The following is a 20,153-nucleotide window of genomic DNA, read 5'->3' on the forward strand; positions in this document are numbered from 1 at the left end:
GTTACTGTGGGAGAGCTGAGTGGCAGCAAGTGTGTTGTGTGTGCAGGGGAATCAGAGGTGAATGGGAAAGGGGGGCAAGGAGAAGGTAAAATAGAAGAGGGGAAGGGATAGTGGAGGTAAAAGGGAAGAAGAAAATTGTAGCAGAGAAATGGAAAGAGGTGAATAAGAGGAATGAGGAGGAGGACGAGGAGTAGAACTAGGAGCAATATGTAAAAGAAGAAGCAATGGAGAAGGAGAAGAAGGAGGAAAAGATGAAGGTGATGCCCAGCAAATATACAGGAAAGGACACAGGAAAAGGGAAGAGTGTTTTACTTTGAGTGCAAAAGCCTTTAGTAGAGTCATGAGGGCACAAAGTGTTTGGAGCCAAAGCACACGTGGACACTGGCTGGATCCAAGCCTTGGGGAAAATCCTCCTCTCTCACAGCGAGACTGGAGGTGTTCAAAAGCTCCAGGACAAGATGTCCTGCAGAGTGAGGAGATGCCTGACTTGAGGCAGAGCCCTTGGAGCTCAGCTGCAGGACTGTGTGTGTTGGGAGTTGCCAGAGCTGTGCAGTTTGGGCAAGGTCAGCTCAGCCTGGCTCTGCTGGGGATGGGACACTGGCCTGGCCAGTCTGGTGAGGGACAAGTGCAGGGCGAGGAAGCTCTGCCAGCCACATGGGCCATGGACAGGATAACACAGAGGCAGATATTGGATGCCAGATTCTTTTATTGCAAAAGGAAGAAAATTCCCACTGACAAAGTCACAGAAGGCAGAGGCAGGTTATGTGGCCAGGCTACCAGAGAGCTGTTCCTTCAGGCTTGTACCAGGCAGTGGCTGTTGCAGAGAGAAGCAAGTGCTCTGTGGGATGCTGGTGGAGTCAGGAATGTGGGCAGAGGCAGGAGTAAGGAAAGGGAGAAAGGCCCTGGGGAGAGGGGCAGGAGAGGAGGAAAGAGAGGAGGGGTGAGGCTGATTCCCCCAAGGGTTTAAAGGGCTAATGGGTGAAGGTTTAGCAGGACCCACAGACATTCCAGATGTTCCTGGAGGAGCGGGGCAGGACACAAGGGCTGCAGGCGGGAGCAGCGCAGGCTGTGCCAAAGGTGCAGAGGCCCCCCGAGGCCTGGGTGGCCGCAGCAGAGGGGTAGAGGCCCCCCAGCCCCAGGTTGCCCCCAAAGGCGGGGGCTCCGGCCGAGCCCACCACGGCTTGCTGGGGGAAGGAGCTGAGGATGGGGCCGGGGAAGGTGACGACGACAGGGGGCGGCTGGATGAAGGCCGTGGAGTCGGGGCACTGGCGGGCACACAGCTCGTTGCAGCTCTCGGCGATGGGCTGGGGCACAGCCACGCTGCTCTTCGGGGGGCACAGATCGTAGCACGACATCTTGGCGTGGAGAGAGGAGGCTGAAACACAAATCCCCAATAAAACAAGAGTTATGATGGAACAGGAGGTGCCCTGGCTAAGCAGTGCCCTGGTCCCAGGGCTGCCCTGCAGCTGGAGGCACTGGAGCCACTCCAATGTGCCCACACTGCCCAGCACCTCCCTCTGCACTGACAGCCACAGCCGTGCCCTCATCCCCCTCCCACACACCACCCAATCCCTGGCCAAGGTGCTGGGCACAGCCTGGCTCTGCCTGGCCCAGCCAAGGGGCTCCCAGCATGGCCCATCCGTGCCAGTGCATGGCAGTGTGGTGCCAGCACAGCCGCTGCCCTGGGAGCTGTGGTGCCCAGCCATGCCCTGGCCAGCCCCTGCCCCAGCAGGCCCAGCCCCGCAGGCCCCACCTGCCCTTTGGCTGAGCAGAGCGAGGCCGCAGCAGTGGATGCAGCCCTGGCCCAGGGCAGCGCTTTTATGGCTGGCCGGGGAGGCCGGGCAGGAGCTGCCCATGCTGGGGGCACGTGGCCGTGGGGGACAAGCCCCTGCCTCCTCCCTGCCTGGCACGGGGCTCTTTTGCTGACTCCCTTTCCTCAACAGCCCCAACCCGCTCTCACATTTCCTGCAATTACCTCTCTTGGACGCCCTGAACTTGCACCTCCTGCCTCACATGAGTCCTGATAATTAGCCATCTAATCAGCATATCTGGATTTTCATGATGTAGATGGGGAAGTGGACAAGCTGTGTGACAAAGGGTGACATCAAGTGCCCCTTTTGCCAGAGCTCTTCCCAAGGGCTTGGTCTCAGGGTGGCCACATTCCTTCTCTGCAGAGCCCCAGGGCACAGCAGGGTCCTGCTGCTGACCTTGCCAATCCCTCCCGCACCCAGTGCCCCCCTGACATGTGCCAGGGGTCCATGATGTGCCCAGGGCCAGGCAGGGTGGGAATGGCCAATGCCAGGCAGCTGCTCAGGGGCCCTGCCTGCTCAGCACGAGGCAGCAGAGCCCAGCCCAGCAGAGCCAGGCTCCATCCGCCCGCAGGCACTGGCCATGCAGCTCTGCAGGGCTGGGGCACACACAGCCCTCCTGCCCTGTGCTCACGGCCATGTGGGCACAAATACACCCCTCAGACTGGCCAACATGCTGAAGGCTCCAGCCAGCTGTGCCAAGACACAGCAGCCCCTTCCAGGTGTTGCTGGAGCCCCTGGGCTGAGGGATGTTGCTGCTGCCAAGTGTCAGAGCAGGCAGGAAGGGGAAGCAGCCCTGGCAATTGGGATGTGCTGGGGTGACACATGGGGGGCTGCTGAGTCAGGCAGGGGCAGGAGCTGCCCAGCCCTGGTGTCAGCAGCAGCAGCAGCAGCAGCAGCAGCAGGGAGTGTGCCCTGTTGCCATTGGCCCTGCTGGGGCTGAGCAATGCTGGGGCTGCTATAAAAGGCGTGTGTGGGCCAGGCTGTGGCAAGCCCTGCTCTGGACACCTTCTCCTCGGGGAAAAGGGTAAGTGTGGGCTGTCTTGCCCTGCTGGCTTCTGCTGCAGCCCCTGTGCCTGGGGCACTGCCCTCTGCTGCTCTGCTGCAATCCATGGCTGCCCTCTTGCAGAGCTCCATCGCATCCCACGCCAAGATGTCGTGCTCCGATCTGTGCCCCCCGAAGAGCAGCGTGGCTGTGCCCCAGCCCATCGCCGAGAGCTGCAACGAGCTGTGTGCCCGCCAGTGCCCCGACTCCACGGCCTTCATCCAGCCGCCCCCCGTCGTCGTCACCTTCCCCGGCCCCATCCTCAGCTCCTTCCCCCAGCAAGCCGTGGTGGGCTCGGCCGGAGCCCCCGCCTTTGGGGGCAACCTGGGGCTGGGGGGCCTCTACCCCTCTGCTGCGGCCACCCAGGCCTCGGGGGGCCTCTGCACCTTTGGCACAGCCTGCGCTGCTCCCGCCTGCAGCCCTTGTGTCCTGCCCCGCTCCTCCAGGAAGCTCTGGAACACCTGTGGGCCCTGCTAGACCCAGCCCAGCCCCAGCCACTGCCCCCAGCCCACACCCCACTGCCAGCGCTGCCCACACTCCACAAGCCCATCTCTGGAGCAGATCTCTTGATCTCATCCAGCCCATGACAAGCAGCCTGTGTGGGTCTTTTGCACCATCTCTCTGAATCTCTCTCCTGCCTCTCTGTGCACAATAAAGTTTTCCTGCATCCAATTTGTGTCTCCTGTACTACTTTTTCCTGGCCAGGAAATCCTTGGGTGTCGGGGATTTCTTAATGTGGGAAGGTAAATGCTGTTTCTGGGATGCTGAGGTTACAGTGAGGGGTGTAAATGTTGGCAGGACGTTTGTGTCCATCAACCATAGGGAAGGATCGTTACCGTCCACTGAGCCCGGGCCGGGCCACCCCTGCCCTGCTCTGCCCACTGCTGTGCTGCACAAGTACACGAGATGTGGAACTACTGGACACACTCCCATAAAGGGCGACAAGGAGATGCTGAAGAGACCATTTGTGCTCTTGGCAGAGCCAGGGAGTGCTCAGAATGTTCCCCATCACGCACAAAAGGCTCAGGGTGGTTCCATCTCCTTGCACATATAAGAGAAGGGAAGGTGTGAGAAAGATGGAAGCAGGTTCTGTGCAGAGGTGTCAGGGCCAGCACCAGAGCCAATGGGAACCAGCTGAAATACGGCCCCAAAGCATTTGTTCAGGGAGAAGGGAAGCAAGACCAGGCACAAGGTACCCAGGGAGGTGGTGGAGTGTCTGTCCTTGGAGACCTGGCAAAGCCATCTGGACATGGCTGTGGGTATTGAGCTTTGGGTGACCTTGCTGGAGGTGGCTGCAGGATAAGAAGGTGCCCTGGAAAGGCTGTGGGAAGAACAATCCAGTTGGAATTTGTGTCATTGTGGGTCCCTGGCAGAGGTGAGAGGCAACAAGTGTGTTGTGTGTGACTTGGACAAAGCAGATTAACTAAAGTGGAATGGAAAAGGAAAAGGGAAAGTAGAAGAGGGAATTGTGATAGTGATAGAAGAAAAGAAAATGGGAAAGGGGAAAAGGAAGGATGACAAAGGCAGGGTATATAAGGCAAGGAAGAAGGAGGAGATTGATGTAGGTAAGGACAAGCACAAGGATGAACAAAAGGAAAAGGAGAATTGGGCAATGGCAGTGAAATGGAAGTGGAGGGGCAAAGGGAAGAGGAAGATGAGGCCAGCTCTGGGCATTGACTCTAAAGACCTTCAGGAGAGCTGCGGGGAGAAAATCAAAGGAGCCCTGGCTGCCAATGCCCCTTGCTGGCTCCTACACCAAGTGCTGCCCTGCTCCTGCCCAGGGTGACACAATACCTGAAAAACACCGTGAGCTGCAAGACCAGCAGGCAGAGCAGTCCCTTCCTTCAGAGATCCTGGAGCTCAGCTGATGGGCTGTGTGTGGTGAGAGGTGCCAGGACTGTGGAGTCAGCAAAAGGCAGCTCAGACTGCTTGTGATTGGAATGACACACTGCCCTGGACAGTCCAGTCAGTGACATGTGCATGGCAAGGAAAATTTGCTTCCCATTGTAGACCTTCTCATAAAAACAGACACAAAGGTTTGATGCAAGATTTTTTATTTTAAGAGCAGCAAAGAACACACAGGACAGAGATACAGAACACAGAGGCAGGTTCTGTGCCCAGGCTGCCAGAGAGCTGTTCCTTCAGACTTGTGCCAGGCAGTGGCTGTTGCAGAGAGAAACAAGTGCCCTGTGGGATGTTGGTGGAGTCAGGAATGTGGGCAGGGGCAGGAGCAAGGAGGGGGAGAGAGGCCATGGGGAGAGGGTCAGGAGAGGAGGAAAGAGAGGAGGGGTGAGGCTGATTCCTCCAAGGGGTTCTGGGGCTGCAGGGTCAGGCTTTAGCAGGGCCCACAGGTATTCCAGAGCTTCCTGGAGGAGCGGGGCAGGACACAAGGGCTGCAGGCGGGAGCAGCGCAGGCTGTGCCAAAGGTGCAGAGGCCCCCCGAGGCCTGGGTGGCCGCAGCAGAGGGGTAGAGGCCCCCCAGCCCCAGGTTGCCCCCAAAGGCGGGGGCTCCGGCCGAGCCCACCACGGCTTGCTGGGGGAAGGAGCTGAGGATGGGGCCGGGGAAGGTGACGACGACGGGGGGCGGCTGGATGAAGGCCGTGGAGTCGGGGCACTGGCGGGCACACAGCTCGTTGCAGCTCTCGGCGATGGGCTGGGGCACAGCCACGCTGCTCTTCGGGGGGCACAGATCGGAGCACGACATCTTGGCGTGGAGAGAGGAGGCTGAAAGAGAAATCCACAAAAGAACAAGTGTCATGATGGAGCAGGAGGTGCCATATCTGAGCAGTGCCCTGGTCCCAGGGCTGCCCTGCAGCTGGAGGCACTGGAGCCACTCCTATGTGTCCACACTGCCCAGCACCTCCCTCTGCACTGACAGTCCCAGCCATGCCCTGATCCCACTCCCACACACCACCCAGTCCCTGGCCAAGGTGCTGGGCACAGCCTGGCTCTGCCTGGCCCAGCCAAGGGGCTCCCAGCATGGCCCATCCGTGCCAGTGCATGGCAGTGTGGTGCCAGCACAGCCGCTGCCCTGGGAGCTGTGGTGCCCAGCCATGCCCTGGCCAGCCCCTGCCCCAGCAGGCCCAGCCCCGCAGGCCCCACCTGCCCTTTGGCTGAGCAGAGCGAGGCCGCAGCAGTGGATGCAGCCCTGGCCCAGGGCAGCGCTTTTATGGCTGGCCGGGGAGGCCGGGCAGGAGCTGCCCATGCTGGGGGCACATGGCCGTGGGGGACAAGCCCCTGCCTCCTCCCTGCCTGGCACGGGGCTCTTTTGCTGACTCCCTTTCCTCAACAGCCCCAACCCACTCTTGCATTTCCTGCAATTACCTCTCTTGGATGCCCTGAACTTGCACCTCATGCCTCAAATGAGTCCTGATAATTAGCCATCTAATCAGCACATCTGGCTTTTCATGATGTAGATGGGGAAGGGAACAAGCTGTGTGACAAAGGGTGACATCAAGTGCCCCTTGTGCCAGAGCTCTTCCCAAGGGCTTGGTCTCAGGGTGGCCACATTCCTTCTCTGCAGAGCCCCAGGGCACAGCAGAGTCCTGCTGCTTACTTTGCTAAAGTCTCCCGCACCCCAGTGCCCCTCTGATGTGTGCCAGGGGTCCATGATGTGCCCAGGGCCAGGCAGGGTGAGAATGGCCAATGCCAGGCAGCTGCTCTGGGGCCCTGCCTGCTCAGCACGAGGCAGAAGAGCCCAGCCCAGCAGAGCCAGGCTCCATCCACCTGCAGGCACTGGCCATGCAGCTCTGCAGGGCTGGGGCACACACAGCCCTCCTGCCTTGTGCTCAGGACCATGTGGGCACAAATACACCCCCCATGCTGGCCAACATGCTGAAGGCTCCAGCCAGCTGTGCCCAAGACATGCCCAGACACCTTCCAGGTGTTGCTGGAGCCCCTGGGCTGAGGGATGTTGCTGCTGCCAAGTGTCAAAGCAGGCAGGAAGGGGAAGCAGCCCTGGCAATTGGGAAGTTCTGGGGTGGCACATGGGGGGCTGCTGAGTCAGGCAGGGGCAGGAGCTGCCCAGCCCTGGTGTCAGCAGCAGCAGCAGCAGCAGCAGCAGCAGCAGCAGGGAGTGTGCCCTGTTGCCATTGGCCCTGCTGGGGCTGAGCAATGCTGGAGCTGCTATAAAAGGCGTGTGTGGGCCAGGCTGTGGCAAGCCCTGCTCTGGACACCTTCTCCTCGGGGAAAAGGGTAAGTGTGGGCTGTCTTGCCCTGCTGGCTCCTGCTGCAGCCCCTGTGCCTGGGGCACTGCCCTCGGCTGCTCTGCTGCAATCCATGGCTGCCCTCTTGCAGAGCTCCATCGCATCCCACGCCAAGATGTCGTGCTACGATCTGTGCCCCCCGAAGAGCAGCGTGGCTGTGCCCCAGCCCATCGCCGAGAGCTGCAACGAGCTGTGTGCCCGCCAGTGCCCCGACTCCACGGCCTTCATCCAGCCGCCCCCCGTCGTCGTCACCTTCCCCGGCCCCATCCTCAGCTCCTTCCCCCAGCAAGCCGTGGTGGGCTCGGCCGGAGCCCCCGCCTTTGGGGGCAACCTGGGGCTGGGGGGCCTCTACCCCTCTGCTGCGGCCACCCAGGCCTCGGGGGGCCTCTGCACCTTTGGCACAGCCTGCGCTGCTCCCGCCTGCAGCCCTTGTGTCCTGCCCCGCTCCTCCAGGAAGCTCTGGAACACCTGTGGGCCCTGCTAGACCCAGCCCAGCCCCAGCCACTGCCCCCAGCCCACACCCCACTGCCAGCGCTGCCCACACTCCACAAGCCCATCCCTGGAGCAGATCCCTTGGGCTCCTCCAGCCCATGACAAGCAGCCTGTGTGGGTCCTGCCCATCATCTCTCTGAATGTCTCTCCTGCCTCTCTGGGCACAATAAAGTTTTCCTGCATCTTATTTGTGTCTCCTCTCCTACTTTTCCCCAAATCTCAAAGACCCCATGGGTGGGGGATTTCTCTGAGTGGGAGGGTAAATTCTGTTCCTGGGATGCTCAGGTAACACTGAGGGGTGCAAGTGTTGGCAGGAGGTTTGTGTCAAGCCCTTGCAGAGAAGGATCCTTGCCCTTCCTTTAGCCCTGCCCAGGCCACCTCTGCACTGCTGTGCCCACTGCTGTGCTCTCCAAGGTCATGTCACATGTGAGGCTACTGAAGAGATCCCCCATAATGGGCTTCATGCAGATGGTGAAGGGAGAGGGGCTACTTGTGCTCCTTGGGGATCTGAAGAATGCCAGGAATGTTCCCTCTACTGCAGAGGAGGCTCAGGGGGATTCCATCAGCTTGAGCACCTGAGAGAAGGGCAGGTGTGAGGAAGATGGAAGCAGGTTCTGTGCAGAGCTGTCAGGGGCAGCACCAGAGCCAATGGGCACGAGCTGAAATACAGCCCCAAAGTGCTTTTTCACAGTGAGGTGAGAGAGCCCTGGCACAGGTTTCCCAGGGAGGGTGTGGAGTGTCTGTCCTTGGAGACCTGGCAAAGCCATCTGGAAATGGAGTTTGTTATTTCTTCTGATTGATCCTGCTTGAGGTGGCAGTACAATGACAAGGTCCCCGGTAGAGGCTTTTGGAACAAGAATCCAGTTGGGATTTGTGTCACTGCGTTACTGTGGGAGAGCTGAGTGGCAGCAAGTGTGTTGTGTGTGCAGGGGAATCAGAGGTGAATGGGAAAGGGGGGCAAGGAGAAGGTAAAATAGAAGAGGGGAAGGGATAGTGGAGGTAAAAGGGAAGAAGAAAATTGTAGCAGAGGAGAAATGGAAAGAGGTGAATAAGAGGAATGAGGGGGAGGACGAGGAGTAGAACTAGTAGCAATATGTAAAAGAAGAAGCAATGGAGAAGGAGAAGAAGGAGGAAAAGATGAAGGTGATGCCCAGCAAATATACAGGAAAGGACACAGGAAAAGGGAAGAGTGTTTTACTTTGAGTGCAAAAGCCTTTAGTAGAGTCATGAGGGCACAAAGTGTTTGGAGCCAAAGCACACGTGGACACTGGCTGGCTCCAAGCCTTGGGGAAAATCCTCCTCTCTCACAGCGAGACTGGAGGTGTTCAAAAGCTCCAGGCCAAGATGTCCTGCAGAGTGAGGAGCTGCCTGACTTGAGGCAGAGCCCTTGGAGCTCAGCTGCAGGACCGTGTGTGTTGGGAGCTGCCAGGACTGTGCAATTTCGGCAAGGTCAGCTCAGCCTGGCTCTGCTGGGGATGGGACACTGGCCTGGCCAGTCTGGTGAGGGTCAAGTGCAGGGCGAGGAAGCTCTGCCAGCCACATGGGCCATGGACAGGAAAACACAGAGGCAGATATTGGATGCAAGGTTCTTTTATTGGAAAAGCAAGAGGAGTCATGGGGAGAGGGGCAGGAGAGGAGGAAAGAGAGGAGGGGTGAGGCTGATTCCCCCAAGGGTTTAAAGGGCTAATGGGTCAAGGTTTAGCAGGACCCACAGACATTCCAGATGTTCCTGGAGGAGCGGGGCAGGACACAAGGGCTGCAGGCGGGAGCAGCACAGGCTGTGCCAAAGGTGCAGAGGCCCCCCGAGGCCTGGGTGGCCGCAGCAGAGGGGTAGAGGCCCCCCAGCCCCAGGTTGCCCCCAAAGGCGGGGGCTCCGGCCGAGCCCACCACGGCTTGCTGGGGGAAGGAGCTGAGGATGGGGCCGGGGAAGGTGACGACGACGGGGGGCGGCTGGATGAAGGCCGTGGAGTCGGGGCACTGGCGGGCACACAGCTCGTTGCAGCTCTCGGCGATGGGCTGGGGCACAGCCACGCTGCTCTTCGGGGGGCACAGATCATAGCACGACATCTTGGCGTGGAGAGAGGAGGCTGAAACAAAATCCAAATAAAAAGGTGTCATGATCGAGTGATGCCCTTGCTGAGCAGTGCCCTGGTCCCAGGGCTGCCCTGCAGCTGGAGGCACTGGAGCCACTCCAATGTGCCTGCACTGCCCAGCACCTTCCTCTGAACTGACAGTCCCAGTCGTGCCCTCATCCCACTCCCACACACCACCCAATCCCTGGCCAAGGTGCGGGGCACAGCCTGGCTCTGCCTGGCCCAGCCAAGGGGCTCCCAGCATGGCCCATCCGTGCCAGTGCATGGCAGTGTGGTGCCAGCACAGCCGCTGCCCTGGGAGCTGTGGTGCCCAGCCATGCCCTGGCCAGCCCCTGCCCCAGCAGGCCCAGCCCCGCAGGCCCCACCTGCCCTTTGGCTGAGCAGAGTGAGGCCGCAGCAGTGGATGCAGCCCTGGCCCAGGGCAGCGCTTTTATGGCTGGCCGGGGAGGCCGGGCAGGAGCTGCCCATGCTGGGGGCACGTGGCCGTGGGGCCAAGCCCCTGCCTCCTCCCTGCCTGGCACGGGGCTCTTTTGCTGACTCCCTTTCCTCAACAGCCCCAACCTGCTCTCACATTTCCTGCAATTACCTCTCTAGGACGCCCTGAACTTGCACCTCCTGCCTCAAATCAGCCCTGATAATGAGAGCTCTAATTAGTACAGTTGGCTTTTCATGATGTAGATGGGGAAGTGGACAAGCTGTGTGACAAAGGGTGACATCAAGTGCCCCTTGTGCCAGAGCTCTGCCCAAGGGCTTGGTGTTGGGGTGGCCACATTCCTTCTCTGCAGAGCCCCAGGGAACAGCAGGGTCCTGCTGCTGACCTTGTCAAACCCTCCCAAAACCCAGTGTCCCCCTGACGTGTGCCAGGGGTCCATGAAGTGCCCAGGGCCTGGCAGGGTGGGAATGGCCAATGCCAGGCAGCTGCTCTGGGACCCTGCCTGCTCAGCATGAGGTAGCAGAGCCCAGCCCAGCAGAGCCAGGCTCCATCCACCTGCAGGCACTGGCCATGCAGCTCTGCAGGGCTGGGGCACACACAGCCCTCCTGCCCTGTGCTCAGGGCTATGTGGGCACAAATACACACCCCAGGCTGGATAACATGCTGAAGGCTCCAGCCAGCTTTGCCCAAGACACGGCAGCCCCTTCCAGGTGTTGCTGGAGCCCCTGGGCTGAGGGATGTTGCTGCTGCCAAGTGTCAGAGCAGGCAGGAAGGGGCAGCAGCCCTGGCAATTGGGATGTGCTGGGGTGGCACTTGGGGGTTGCTGAGTCAGGCAGGGGCAGGAGCTGCCCAGCCCTGGTGTCAGCAGCAGCAGCAGCAGCAGCAGCAGCAGCAGCAGCAGCAGCAGCAGCAGCAGCAGCAGCAGCAGGGAGTGTGCCCTGTTGCCATTGGCCCTGCTGGGGCTGAGCAATGCTGGGGCTGCTACAAAAGGCGTGTGTGGGCCAGGCTGTGGCAAGCCCTGCTCTGGACACCTTCTCCTCGGGGAAAAGGGTAAGTGTGGGCTGTCTTGCCCTGCTGGCTCCTGCTGCAGCCCCTGTGCCTGGGGCACTGCCCTCTGCTGCTCCGCTGCAATCCATGGCTGCCCTCTTGCAGAGCTCCATCGCATCCCACGCCAAGATGTCGTGCTACGATCTGTGCCCCCCGAAGAGCAGCGTGGCTGTGCCCCAGCCCATCGCCGAGAGCTGCAACGAGCTGTGTGCCCGCCAGTGCCCCGACTCCACGGCCTTCATCCAGCCGCCCCCCGTCGTCGTCACCTTCCCCGGCCCCATCCTCAGCTCCTTCCCCCAGCAAGCCGTGGTGGGCTCGGCCGGAGCCCCCGCCTTTGGGGGCAACCTGGGGCTGGGGGGCCTCTACCCCTCTGCTCCGGCCACCCAGGCCTCGGGGGGCCTCTGCACCTTTGGCACAGCCTGCGCTGCTCCCGCCTGCAGCCCTTGTGTCCTGCCCCGCTCCTCCAGGAAGCTCTGGAACACCTGTGGGCCCTGCTAGACCCAGCCCAGCCCCAGCCACTGCCCCCAGCCCACACCCCACTGCCAGCGCTGCCCACACTCCACAAACCCATCCCTGGAGCAGATCCCTTAGGCTCCTCCAGCCCATGACAAGCAGCCTGTTTGGGTCTTGCCCACCATCTGTTGAACTGTCTCTTCTGCCTCTCTGGGCACAATAAAGTTTTCCTGCATCTCATTTTTGTCTCCTGTCCTACTTTTCCCCAAATCTTAAAGACCCCATGGGTGGGGCATTTCTCTGAGTGGGAGGGTAAATGCTCTTCCTGGGATGCTCAGGTAACACTGAGGGCTGTAAGTGTTGGCAGGAGGTTTGTGTCAAGCCCCTGCAGAGAAGGATCCTTGCCCTCCACTTAGTCCTGCCCAGGTCACCCCTGCACTGCTGTGCCCACTGCTGTGCTCTCAGAGGACAGGTCACATGTGACGCTACTGAAGTGATCCCCCATAATGGGCTTCATGCAGACGGTGAAGGGACAGGGAAAATTTGTGCTCCTTGGGAATCTGGAGACTGCCTGGAATATTCCCTCTGGTGCAGAGGAGGCTCAGGGGGATTCCATCAGCCTGAGCACCTGAGAGAAGGGCAGGTGTGAGGAAGATGGAAGCAGGTTCTGTGCAGAGGTGTCAGGGGCAGCACCAGAGCCAATGGGCACCAGCTGAAATACAGCCCCAAAGTGTTTTTTCACAGTGAGGTGAGAGAGCCCAAGCACAGGTTTCCCAGGGAGGGTGTGGAGTGTCTGTCCTTGGAGACCTGGCAAAGCCATCTGGAAATGGAGTTTGTCATTTCTTCTGATTGATCCTGCTTGAGGTGGCAGTACAATGACAAGATTCCCTGTAGAGCCTGTTGGAACAAGAATCCAGTTGGGATTTGTGTCACTGCGTTACTGTGGCAGAGCTGATTGGCAGCAAGTGTGTTGTGTGTGCAGGGGAATCAGAGGTGAATGGGACAAGAGGGGCAAGGAGAAGGTTAAATAGAAGAGAGGAAGGGATAGTGGAGGTAAAAGGGGAGAAGAAAATTTTAGGAAAGGAGAAACAGAGATGAATAGGAGGAATGAGGAGGAGGATGAGGAGTAGAAGTAGAATTAGAAGCAATATGTAAAAGAAGAAGCAATGGAGAAGGAGAAGAAGGATCAGGAAAAGATGAAGGTGATGCCCAGCAAATATACAGGTAAAGACACAGGAAAGGGGAAGAGTATTTTGCTTTGTGTGCAAAGGCCTTTAGAAGAGTCATGAGGACACAAAGAGTCATGAGGGCACAAAGAGATTGGAGCCAAGGCACACTTGGACACTGGCTGCCTCCCAGCCTTGGGGAAAACCCCTCTCTATCACAGTGATACTAAGAGGTCTTCAAAAGGTCCAGGACAAGATGTCCTGCAGAGTGAGGAGCTGCCTGACCTGAGGCAGAGCCCTTGGGGCTCAGCTGCAGGACCGTGTGTGTTGGGAGCAGCCAGGGCTGTGCACTTTGGGCAAGGTCAGCTCAGCCTGGCTCTGCTGGGGATGGGACACTGGCCTGGCCTGTCTGGTGAGGGAGAAGTGCAGGGCGAGGAAACTCTGCCAGCCACATGGGCCATGGACAGGAAAACACAGAGGCAGATATTGGATGCAAGATTCTTTTATTGCAAAAGGAAGAAAATTCCCACTGACAAAGTCACAGAAGGCAGAGGCAGGTTATGTGGCCAGGCTACCAGAGAGCTGTTCCTTCAGGCTTGTACCAGACAGTGCCTGTTGCAGAGAGAAGCAAGTGCCCTGTGGGATGCTGGTGGAGTCAGGAATGTGGGCAGAGGCAGGAGTAAGGAAAGGGAGAAAGGCCATGGGGAGAGGGGCAGGAGAGGAGGAAAGAGAGGAGGGGTGAGGCTGATTCCCCCAAGGGTTTAAAGGGCTAATGGGTGAAGGTTTAGCAGGACCCACAGACATTCCAGATGTTCCTGGAGGAGCGGGGCAGGACACAAGGGCTGCAGGCGGGAGCAGCGCAGGCTGTGCCAAAGGTGCAGAGGCCCCCCGAGGCCTGGGTGGCCGCAGCAGAGGGGTAGAGGCCCCCCAGCCCCAGGTTGCCCCCAAAGGCGGGGGCTCCGGCCGAGCCCACCACGGCTTGCTGGGGGAAGGAGCTGAGGATGGGGCCGGGGAAGGTGACGACGACGGGGGGCGGCTGGATGAAGGCCGTGGAGTCGGGGCACTGGCGGGCACACAGCTCGTTGCAGCTCTCGGCGATGGGCTGGGGCACAGCCACGCTGCTCTTCGGGGGGCACAGATCGTAGCACGACATCTTGGTGTGGAGAGAGGAGGCTGAAAGAGAAATCCACAAAAAAATAAGTGTCATGATGGAGCAGGAGATGCCATATCTGAGCAGTGCCCTGGTCCCAGGGCTGCCCTGCAGCTGGAGGCACTGGAGCCACTCCTATGTGGCCGCACTGCCCAGCACCTCCCTCTGCACTGACAGCCCCAGCCATGCCCTCATCCCACTCCCACACACCACCCAATCCCTGGCCAAGGTGCTGGGCACAGCCTGGCTCTGCCTGGCCCAGCCAAGGGGCTCCCAGCATGGCCCATCCGTGCCAGTGCATGGCAGTGTGGTGCCAGCACAGCCGCTGCTCTGGGAGCTGTGGTGCCCAGCCATGCCCTGGCCAGCCCCTGCCCCAGCAGGCCCAGCCCCGCAGGCCCCACCTGCCCTTTGGCTGAGCAGAGCGAGGCCGCAGCAGTGGATGCAGCCCTGGCCCAGGGCAGCGCTTTTATGGCTGGCCGGGGAGGCCGGGCAGGAGCTGCCCATGCTGGGGGCACGTGGCCGTGGGGGACAAGCCCCTGCCTCCTCCCTGCCTGGCACGGGGCTCTTTTGCTGACTCCCTTTCCTCAACAGCCCCAACCCGCTCTCACATTTCCTGCAATTACCTCTCTGGGAGCCCTGAACTTGCACCTCATGCCTCAAATCAGCCCTGATAATTAGCCATCTAATCAGCACATCTGGCTTTTCATGATGTAGATGGGGAAGTGGACAAGCAGAGTGACAAAGGGTGACATCAAGTGCCCCTTGTGCCAGAGCTCTTCCCAAGGGCTTGGTCTCAGGGTGGCCACATTCCTTCTCTGCAGAGCCCCAGGGCACAGCAGGGTCCTGCTGCTGACCTTGTCAATCCCTCCCGCACACCACTGCCCCCATGACATGTGCCAGGGGTCCATGATGTGCCCAGGGCCAGGCAGGGTGGGAATGGTCAATGCCAGGCAGCTGCTCTGGGGCCCTGCCTGCTCAGCACGAGGCAGCAGAGCCCAGCCCAGCAGAGCCAGTCTCCATCCGCCTGCAGGCACTGGCCATGCAGCTCTGCAGGGCTGGGGCACACACAGCCCTCCCGCCTTGTGCTCACGGCCACGTGGGCACAAATACACCCCCCAGGCTGGATAACATGCTGAAGGCTCCAGCCTGCTGTGCCCAAGACACGGCAGCCCCTTCCAGGTGTTGCTGGAGGCCCTGGGCTGAGGGATGTTGCTGCTGCCAAGTGTCAGAGCAGGCAGGAAGGGGAAGCAGCCCTGGCAATTGGGATGTGCTGGGGTGGCACATGGGGGGCTGCTGAGTCAGGCAGGGGCAGGAGCTGCCCAGCCCTGGTGTCAGCAGCAGCAGCAGCAGCAGCAGCAGCAGCAGCAGGGAGTGTGCCCTGTTGCCATTGGCCCTGCTGGGGCTGAGCAATGCTGGGGCTGCTATAAAAGGCGTGTGTGGGCCAGGCTGTGGCAAGCCCTGCTCTGGACACCTTCTCCTCGGGGAAAAGGGTAAGTGTGGGCTGTCTTGCCCTGCTGGCTCCTGCTGCAGCCCCTGTGCCTGGGGCACTGCCCTCTGCTGCTCTGCTGCAATCCATGGCTGCCCTCTTGCAGAGCTCCATCGCATCCCACGCCAAGATGTCGTGCTACGATCTGTGCCCCCCGAAGAGCAGCGTGGCTGTGCCCCAGCCCATCGCCGAGAGCTGCAACGAGCTGTGTGCCCGCCAGTGCCCCGACTCCACGGCCTTCATCCAGCCGCCCCCCGTCGTCGTCACCTTCCCCGGCCCCATCCTCAGCTCCTTCCCCCAGCAAGCCGTGGTGGGCTCGGCCGGAGCCCCCGCCTTTGGGGGCAACCTGGGGCTGGGGGGCCTCTACCCCTCTGCTGCGGCCACCCAGGCCTCGGGGGGCCTCTGCACCTTTGGCACAGCCTGCGCTGCTCCCGCCTGCAGCCCTTGTGTCCTGCCCCGCTCCTCCAGGAAGCTCTGGAACACCTGTGGGCCCTGCTAGACCCAGCCCAGCCCCAGCCACTGCCCCCAGCCCACACCCCACTGCCAGCGCTGACCACACTCCACAAACCCATCTCTGGAGCTGATCCTTTGGGCTCCTCCAGCCCATGACATGCAGCCTGTGTGGGTCTTGCCCACCATCTGTTGAACTGTCTCTTCTGCCTCTCTGGGCACAATAAAGTTTTCCTGCATCCAATTTGTGTCTCCTGTCCTACTTTTCCCCAAATTTCAAAGACCCCATGGGTGGGGGATTTCTCTGAGTGGGAGGGTAAATGCTCCTGGGATGCTCCTGGGATGCTCAGGTAACACTGAGGGGTGCAAGTGTTGGCAGGAGGTTTGTGTCAAGCCCTTGCATAGAAGGATCCTTGCCCTCCACTTAGCCCTGCCCAGGCCACCTCTGCACTGCTGTGCCCACTGCAGATCTCTCCAAGTACAGGTCACATGTGAGGCTACTGAAGAGACCCCCCATAATGGGCTTCATGCAGATGGTGAAGGGACAGGGACTATTTGTGCTCCTTGGGAATCAGGAGAGTGCCCAGAATGTTCCCTCTGGTGCAGAGGAGTCTCAGGGGGATTCCATCAGCCTGCACACATGAAAAGGGAAGGTGTGAGGAAGATGGAAGCAGGTTCTGTGCAGAGCTGTCAGTGGCAGCACCAGAGCCAATGAGCACCAGCTGAAATACAGCCCCAAAGTGCTTTTTCACAGTGAGGTGAGAGAGCCCTGGCACAGGTTTCCCAGGGAGGGTGTGGAGTGTCTGTCCTTGGAGACCATGCAAAGCCATCTGGAAATGGAGTTGGCCATTTGTTCTGAGTGATCCTGCTGGACATGCAGTAGGCTGAGAAGATGCCCTGTAGAGGCTTTTGGAACAAGAATCCAGTTGGGATTTGTGTCACTGCGTTACTGTGGGAGAGCTGAGTGGCAGCAAGTGTGTTGTGTGTGCAGGGGAATCAGAGGTGAATGGGAAAGGGGGGCAAGGAGAAGGTAAAATAGAAGAGGGGAAGGGATAGTGGAGGTAAAAGGGAGAAAGAAAATTGTAGCAGAGGAGAAATGGAAAGAGGTGAATAAGAGGAATGAGGGGGAGGACGAGGAGTAGAACTAGTAGCAATATGTAAAAGAAGAAGCAATGGAGAAGGAGAAGAAGGAGGAAAAGATGAAGGTGATGCCCAGCAAATATACAGGAAAGGACACAGGAAAAGGGAAGAGTGTTTTACTTTGAGTGCAAAAGCCTTTAGTAGAGTCATGAGGGCACAAAGTGTTTGGAGCCAAAGCACACGTGGACACTGGCTGGCTCCAAGCCTTGGGGAAAATCCTCCTCTCTCACAGCGAGACTGGAGGTGTTCAAAAGCTCCAGGCCAAGATGTCCTGCAGAGTGAGGAGCTGCCTGACTTGAGGCAGAGCCCTTGGAGCTCAGCTGCAGGACCGTGTGTGTTGGGAGCTGCCAGGGCTGTGCAATTTCGGCAAGGTCAGCTCAGCCTGGCTCTGCTGGGGATGGGACACTGGCCTGGCCAGTCTGGTGAGGGACAAGTGCAGGGCGAGGAAACTCTGCCAGCCACATGGGCCATGGACAGGAAAACACAGAGGCAGATATTGGATGCAAGGTTCTTTTATTGGAAAAGCAAGAGGAGTCATGGGGAGAGGGGCAGGAGAGGAGGAAAGAGAGGAGGGGTGAGGCTGATTCCCCCAAGGGTTTAAAGGGCTAATGGGTCAAGGTTTAGCAGGACCCACAGACATTCCAGATGTTCCTGGAGGAGCGGGGCAGGACACAAGGGCTGCAGGCGGGAGCAGCACAGGCTGTGCCAAAGGTGCAGAGGCCCCCCGAGGCCTGGGTGGCCGCAGCAGAGGGGTAGAGGCCCCCCAGCCCCAGGTTGCCCCCAAAGGCGGGGGCTCCGGCCGAGCCCACCACGGCTTGCTGGGGGAAGGAGCTGAGGATGGGGCCGGGGAAGGTGACGACGACGGGGGGCGGCTGGATGAAGGCCGTGGAGTCGGGGCACTGGCGGGCACACAGCTCGTTGCAGCTCTCGGCGATGGGCTGGGGCACAGCCACGCTGCTCTTCGGGGGGCACAGATCATAGCACGACATCTTGGCGTGGAGAGAGGAGGCTGAAACAAAATCCAAATAAAAAGGTGTCATGATCGAGTGATGCCCTTGCTGAGCAGTGCCCTGGTCCCAGGGCTGCCCTGCAGCTGGAGGCACTGGAGCCACTCCAATGTGCCTGCACTGCCCAGCACCTTCCTCTGAACTGACAGTCCCAGTCGTGCCCTCATCCCACTCCCACACACCACCCAATCCCTGTGCAAGGTGCTGGGCACAGCCTGTCTCTGCCTGGCCCAGCCAAGGGGCTCCCAGCATGGCCCATCCGTGCCAGTGCATGGCAGTGTGGTGCCAGCACAGCCGCTGCCCTGGGAGCTGTGGTGCCCAGCCATGCCTTGGCCAGCCCCTGCCCCAGCAGGCCCAGCCCCTCAGGCCCCACCTGCCCTTTGGCTGAGCAGAGCGAGGCCGCAGCAGTGGATGCAGCCCTGGCCCAGGGCAGCGCTTTTATGGCTGGCCGGGGAGGCCGGGCAGGAGCTGCCCATGCTGGGGGCACGTGGCCGTGGGGACAAGCCCCTGCCCCCTCCCTGCCTGGCACGGGGCTCTTTTGCTGACTCCCTTTCCTCAACAGCCCCAACCTGCTCTCACATTTCCTGCAATTACCTCTCTAGGACGCCCTGAACTTGCACCTCCTGCCTCAAATCAGCCCTGATAATGAGAGCTCTAATTAGTACAGTTGGCTTTTCATGATGTAGATGGGGAAGTGGACAAGCTGTGTGACAAAGGGTGACATCAAGTGCCCCTTGTGCCAGAGCTCTGCCCAAGGGCTTGGTGTTGGGGTGGCCACATTCCTTCTCTGCAGAGCCCCAGGGAACAGCAGGGTCCTGCTGCTGACCTTGTCAAACCCTCCCAAAACCCAGTGTCCCCCTGATGTGTGCCAGGGGTCCATGAAGTGCCCAGGGCCTGGCAGGGTGGGAATGGCCAATGCCAGGCAGCTGCTCTGGGACCCTGCCTGCTCAGCATGAGGTAGCAGAGCCCAGCCCAGCAGAGCCAGGCTCCATCCACCTGCAGGCACTGGCCATGCAGCTCTGCAGGGCTGGGGCACACACAGCCCTCCTGCCCTGTGCTCAGGGCTATGTGGGCACAAATACACACCCCAGGCTGGATAACATGCTGAAGGCTCCAGCCAGCTTTGCCCAAGACACGGCAGCCCCTTCCAGGTGTTGCTGGAGCCCCTGGGCTGAGGGATGTTGCTGCTGCCAAGTGTCAGAGCAGGCAGGAAGGGGCAGCAGCCCTGGCAATTGGGATGTGCTGGGGTGGCACTTGGGGGTTGCTGAGTCAGGCAGGGGCAGGAGCTGCCCAGCCCTGGTGTCAGCAGCAGCAGCAGCAGCAGCAGCAGCAGCAGCAGCAGCAGCAGCAGCAGCAGCAGCAGCAGCAGGGAGTGTGCCCTGTTGCCATTGGCCCTGCTGGGGCTGAGCAATGCTGGGGCTGCTATAAAAGGCGTGTGTGGGCCAGGCTGTGGCAAGCCCTGCTCTGGACACCTTCTCCTCGGGGAAAAGGGTAAGTGTGGGCTGTCTTGCCCTGCTGGCTCCTGCTGCAGCCCCTGTGCCTGGGGCACTGCCCCCTGCTGCTCCGCTGCAATCCATGGCTGCCCTCTTGCAGAGCTCCATCGCATCCCACGCCAAGATGTCGTGCTCCGATCTGTGCCCCCCGAAGAGCAGCGTGGCTGTGCCCCAGCCCATCGCCGAGAGCTGCAACGAGCTGTGTGCCCGCCAGTGCCCCGACTCCACGGCCTTCATCCAGCCGCCCCCCGTCGTCGTCACCTTCCCCGGCCCCATCCTCAGCTCCTTCCCCCAGCAAGCCGTGGTGGGCTCGGCCGGAGCCCCCGCCTTTGGGGGCAACCTGGGGCTGGGGGGCCTCTACCCCTCTGCTCCGGCCACCCAGGCCTCGGGGGGCCTCTGCACCTTTGGCACAGCCTGCGCTGCTCCCGCCTGCAGCCCTTGTGTCCTGCCCCGCTCCTCCAGGAAGCTCTGGAACACCTGGTGGCCCTGCTAGACCCAGCCCAGCCCCAGCCACTGCCCCCAGCCCACACCCCACTGCCAGCGCTGCCCACACTCCACAAGCCCATCTCTGGAGCAGATCCCTTGGGCTGCTCCATCTCATGACAAGCAGCCTGTGTGGGTCTTGCTCACCATCTCTCTGACTGTCTCTCCTGCCACTCTGTGCACAATAAAGTTTTCCTGCATC

General features: G+C 60.3%; 10 protein-coding genes across 10 annotated transcripts; 5 read left to right on the forward strand and 5 right to left on the reverse strand.

The window, feature by feature from the left end:
• Positions 1-986: 986 nt before the first annotated feature.
• LOC139683926 (scale keratin-like) lies at positions 987-1,355 on the reverse strand. Its single transcript, XM_071579450.1, has one exon. It carries the CDS (start codon positions 1,353-1,355, stop codon positions 987-989), a length of 369 nt encoding a protein of 122 aa, XP_071435551.1.
• A 1,606-nt stretch (positions 1,356-2,961) lies between these two features.
• Positions 2,962-3,330, forward strand: LOC139683900 (scale keratin-like). The gene has a single exon (XM_071579419.1). The coding sequence runs from the start codon at positions 2,962-2,964 to the stop codon at positions 3,328-3,330; it is 369 nt and encodes a 122-aa protein (XP_071435520.1).
• A 1,858-nt stretch (positions 3,331-5,188) lies between these two features.
• Positions 5,189-5,557, reverse strand: LOC139683899 (scale keratin-like). The gene has a single exon (XM_071579418.1). It carries the CDS (start codon positions 5,555-5,557, stop codon positions 5,189-5,191), a length of 369 nt encoding a protein of 122 aa, XP_071435519.1.
• A 1,616-nt stretch (positions 5,558-7,173) lies between these two features.
• LOC139683922 (scale keratin-like) lies at positions 7,174-7,542 on the forward strand. The gene has a single exon (XM_071579445.1). It carries the CDS (start codon positions 7,174-7,176, stop codon positions 7,540-7,542), a length of 369 nt encoding a protein of 122 aa, XP_071435546.1.
• A 1,706-nt stretch (positions 7,543-9,248) lies between these two features.
• Positions 9,249-9,617, reverse strand: LOC139683940 (scale keratin-like). The gene has a single exon (XM_071579464.1). The coding sequence runs from the start codon at positions 9,615-9,617 to the stop codon at positions 9,249-9,251; it is 369 nt and encodes a 122-aa protein (XP_071435565.1).
• Positions 9,618-11,252: 1,635 nt separating this feature from the next.
• Positions 11,253-11,621, forward strand: LOC139683935 (scale keratin-like). Its single transcript, XM_071579459.1, has one exon. The coding sequence runs from the start codon at positions 11,253-11,255 to the stop codon at positions 11,619-11,621; it is 369 nt and encodes a 122-aa protein (XP_071435560.1).
• Positions 11,622-13,526: 1,905 nt separating this feature from the next.
• Positions 13,527-13,895, reverse strand: LOC139683936 (scale keratin-like). Its single transcript, XM_071579460.1, has one exon. The coding sequence runs from the start codon at positions 13,893-13,895 to the stop codon at positions 13,527-13,529; it is 369 nt and encodes a 122-aa protein (XP_071435561.1).
• A 1,613-nt stretch (positions 13,896-15,508) lies between these two features.
• LOC139683928 (scale keratin-like) lies at positions 15,509-15,877 on the forward strand. The gene has a single exon (XM_071579451.1). The coding sequence runs from the start codon at positions 15,509-15,511 to the stop codon at positions 15,875-15,877; it is 369 nt and encodes a 122-aa protein (XP_071435552.1).
• A 1,711-nt stretch (positions 15,878-17,588) lies between these two features.
• Positions 17,589-17,957, reverse strand: LOC139683952 (scale keratin-like). Its single transcript, XM_071579475.1, has one exon. The coding sequence runs from the start codon at positions 17,955-17,957 to the stop codon at positions 17,589-17,591; it is 369 nt and encodes a 122-aa protein (XP_071435576.1).
• Positions 17,958-19,592: 1,635 nt separating this feature from the next.
• On the forward strand, positions 19,593-19,961 carry LOC139683945 (scale keratin-like). The gene has a single exon (XM_071579470.1). It carries the CDS (start codon positions 19,593-19,595, stop codon positions 19,959-19,961), a length of 369 nt encoding a protein of 122 aa, XP_071435571.1.
• Positions 19,962-20,153: the final 192 nt, after the last annotated feature.

The sequence above is a fragment of the Pithys albifrons genome, chromosome 30, assembly GCF_047495875.1.
Source record: "Pithys albifrons albifrons isolate INPA30051 chromosome 30, PitAlb_v1, whole genome shotgun sequence".
NCBI lineage: Eukaryota > Metazoa > Chordata > Aves > Passeriformes > Thamnophilidae > Pithys > Pithys albifrons.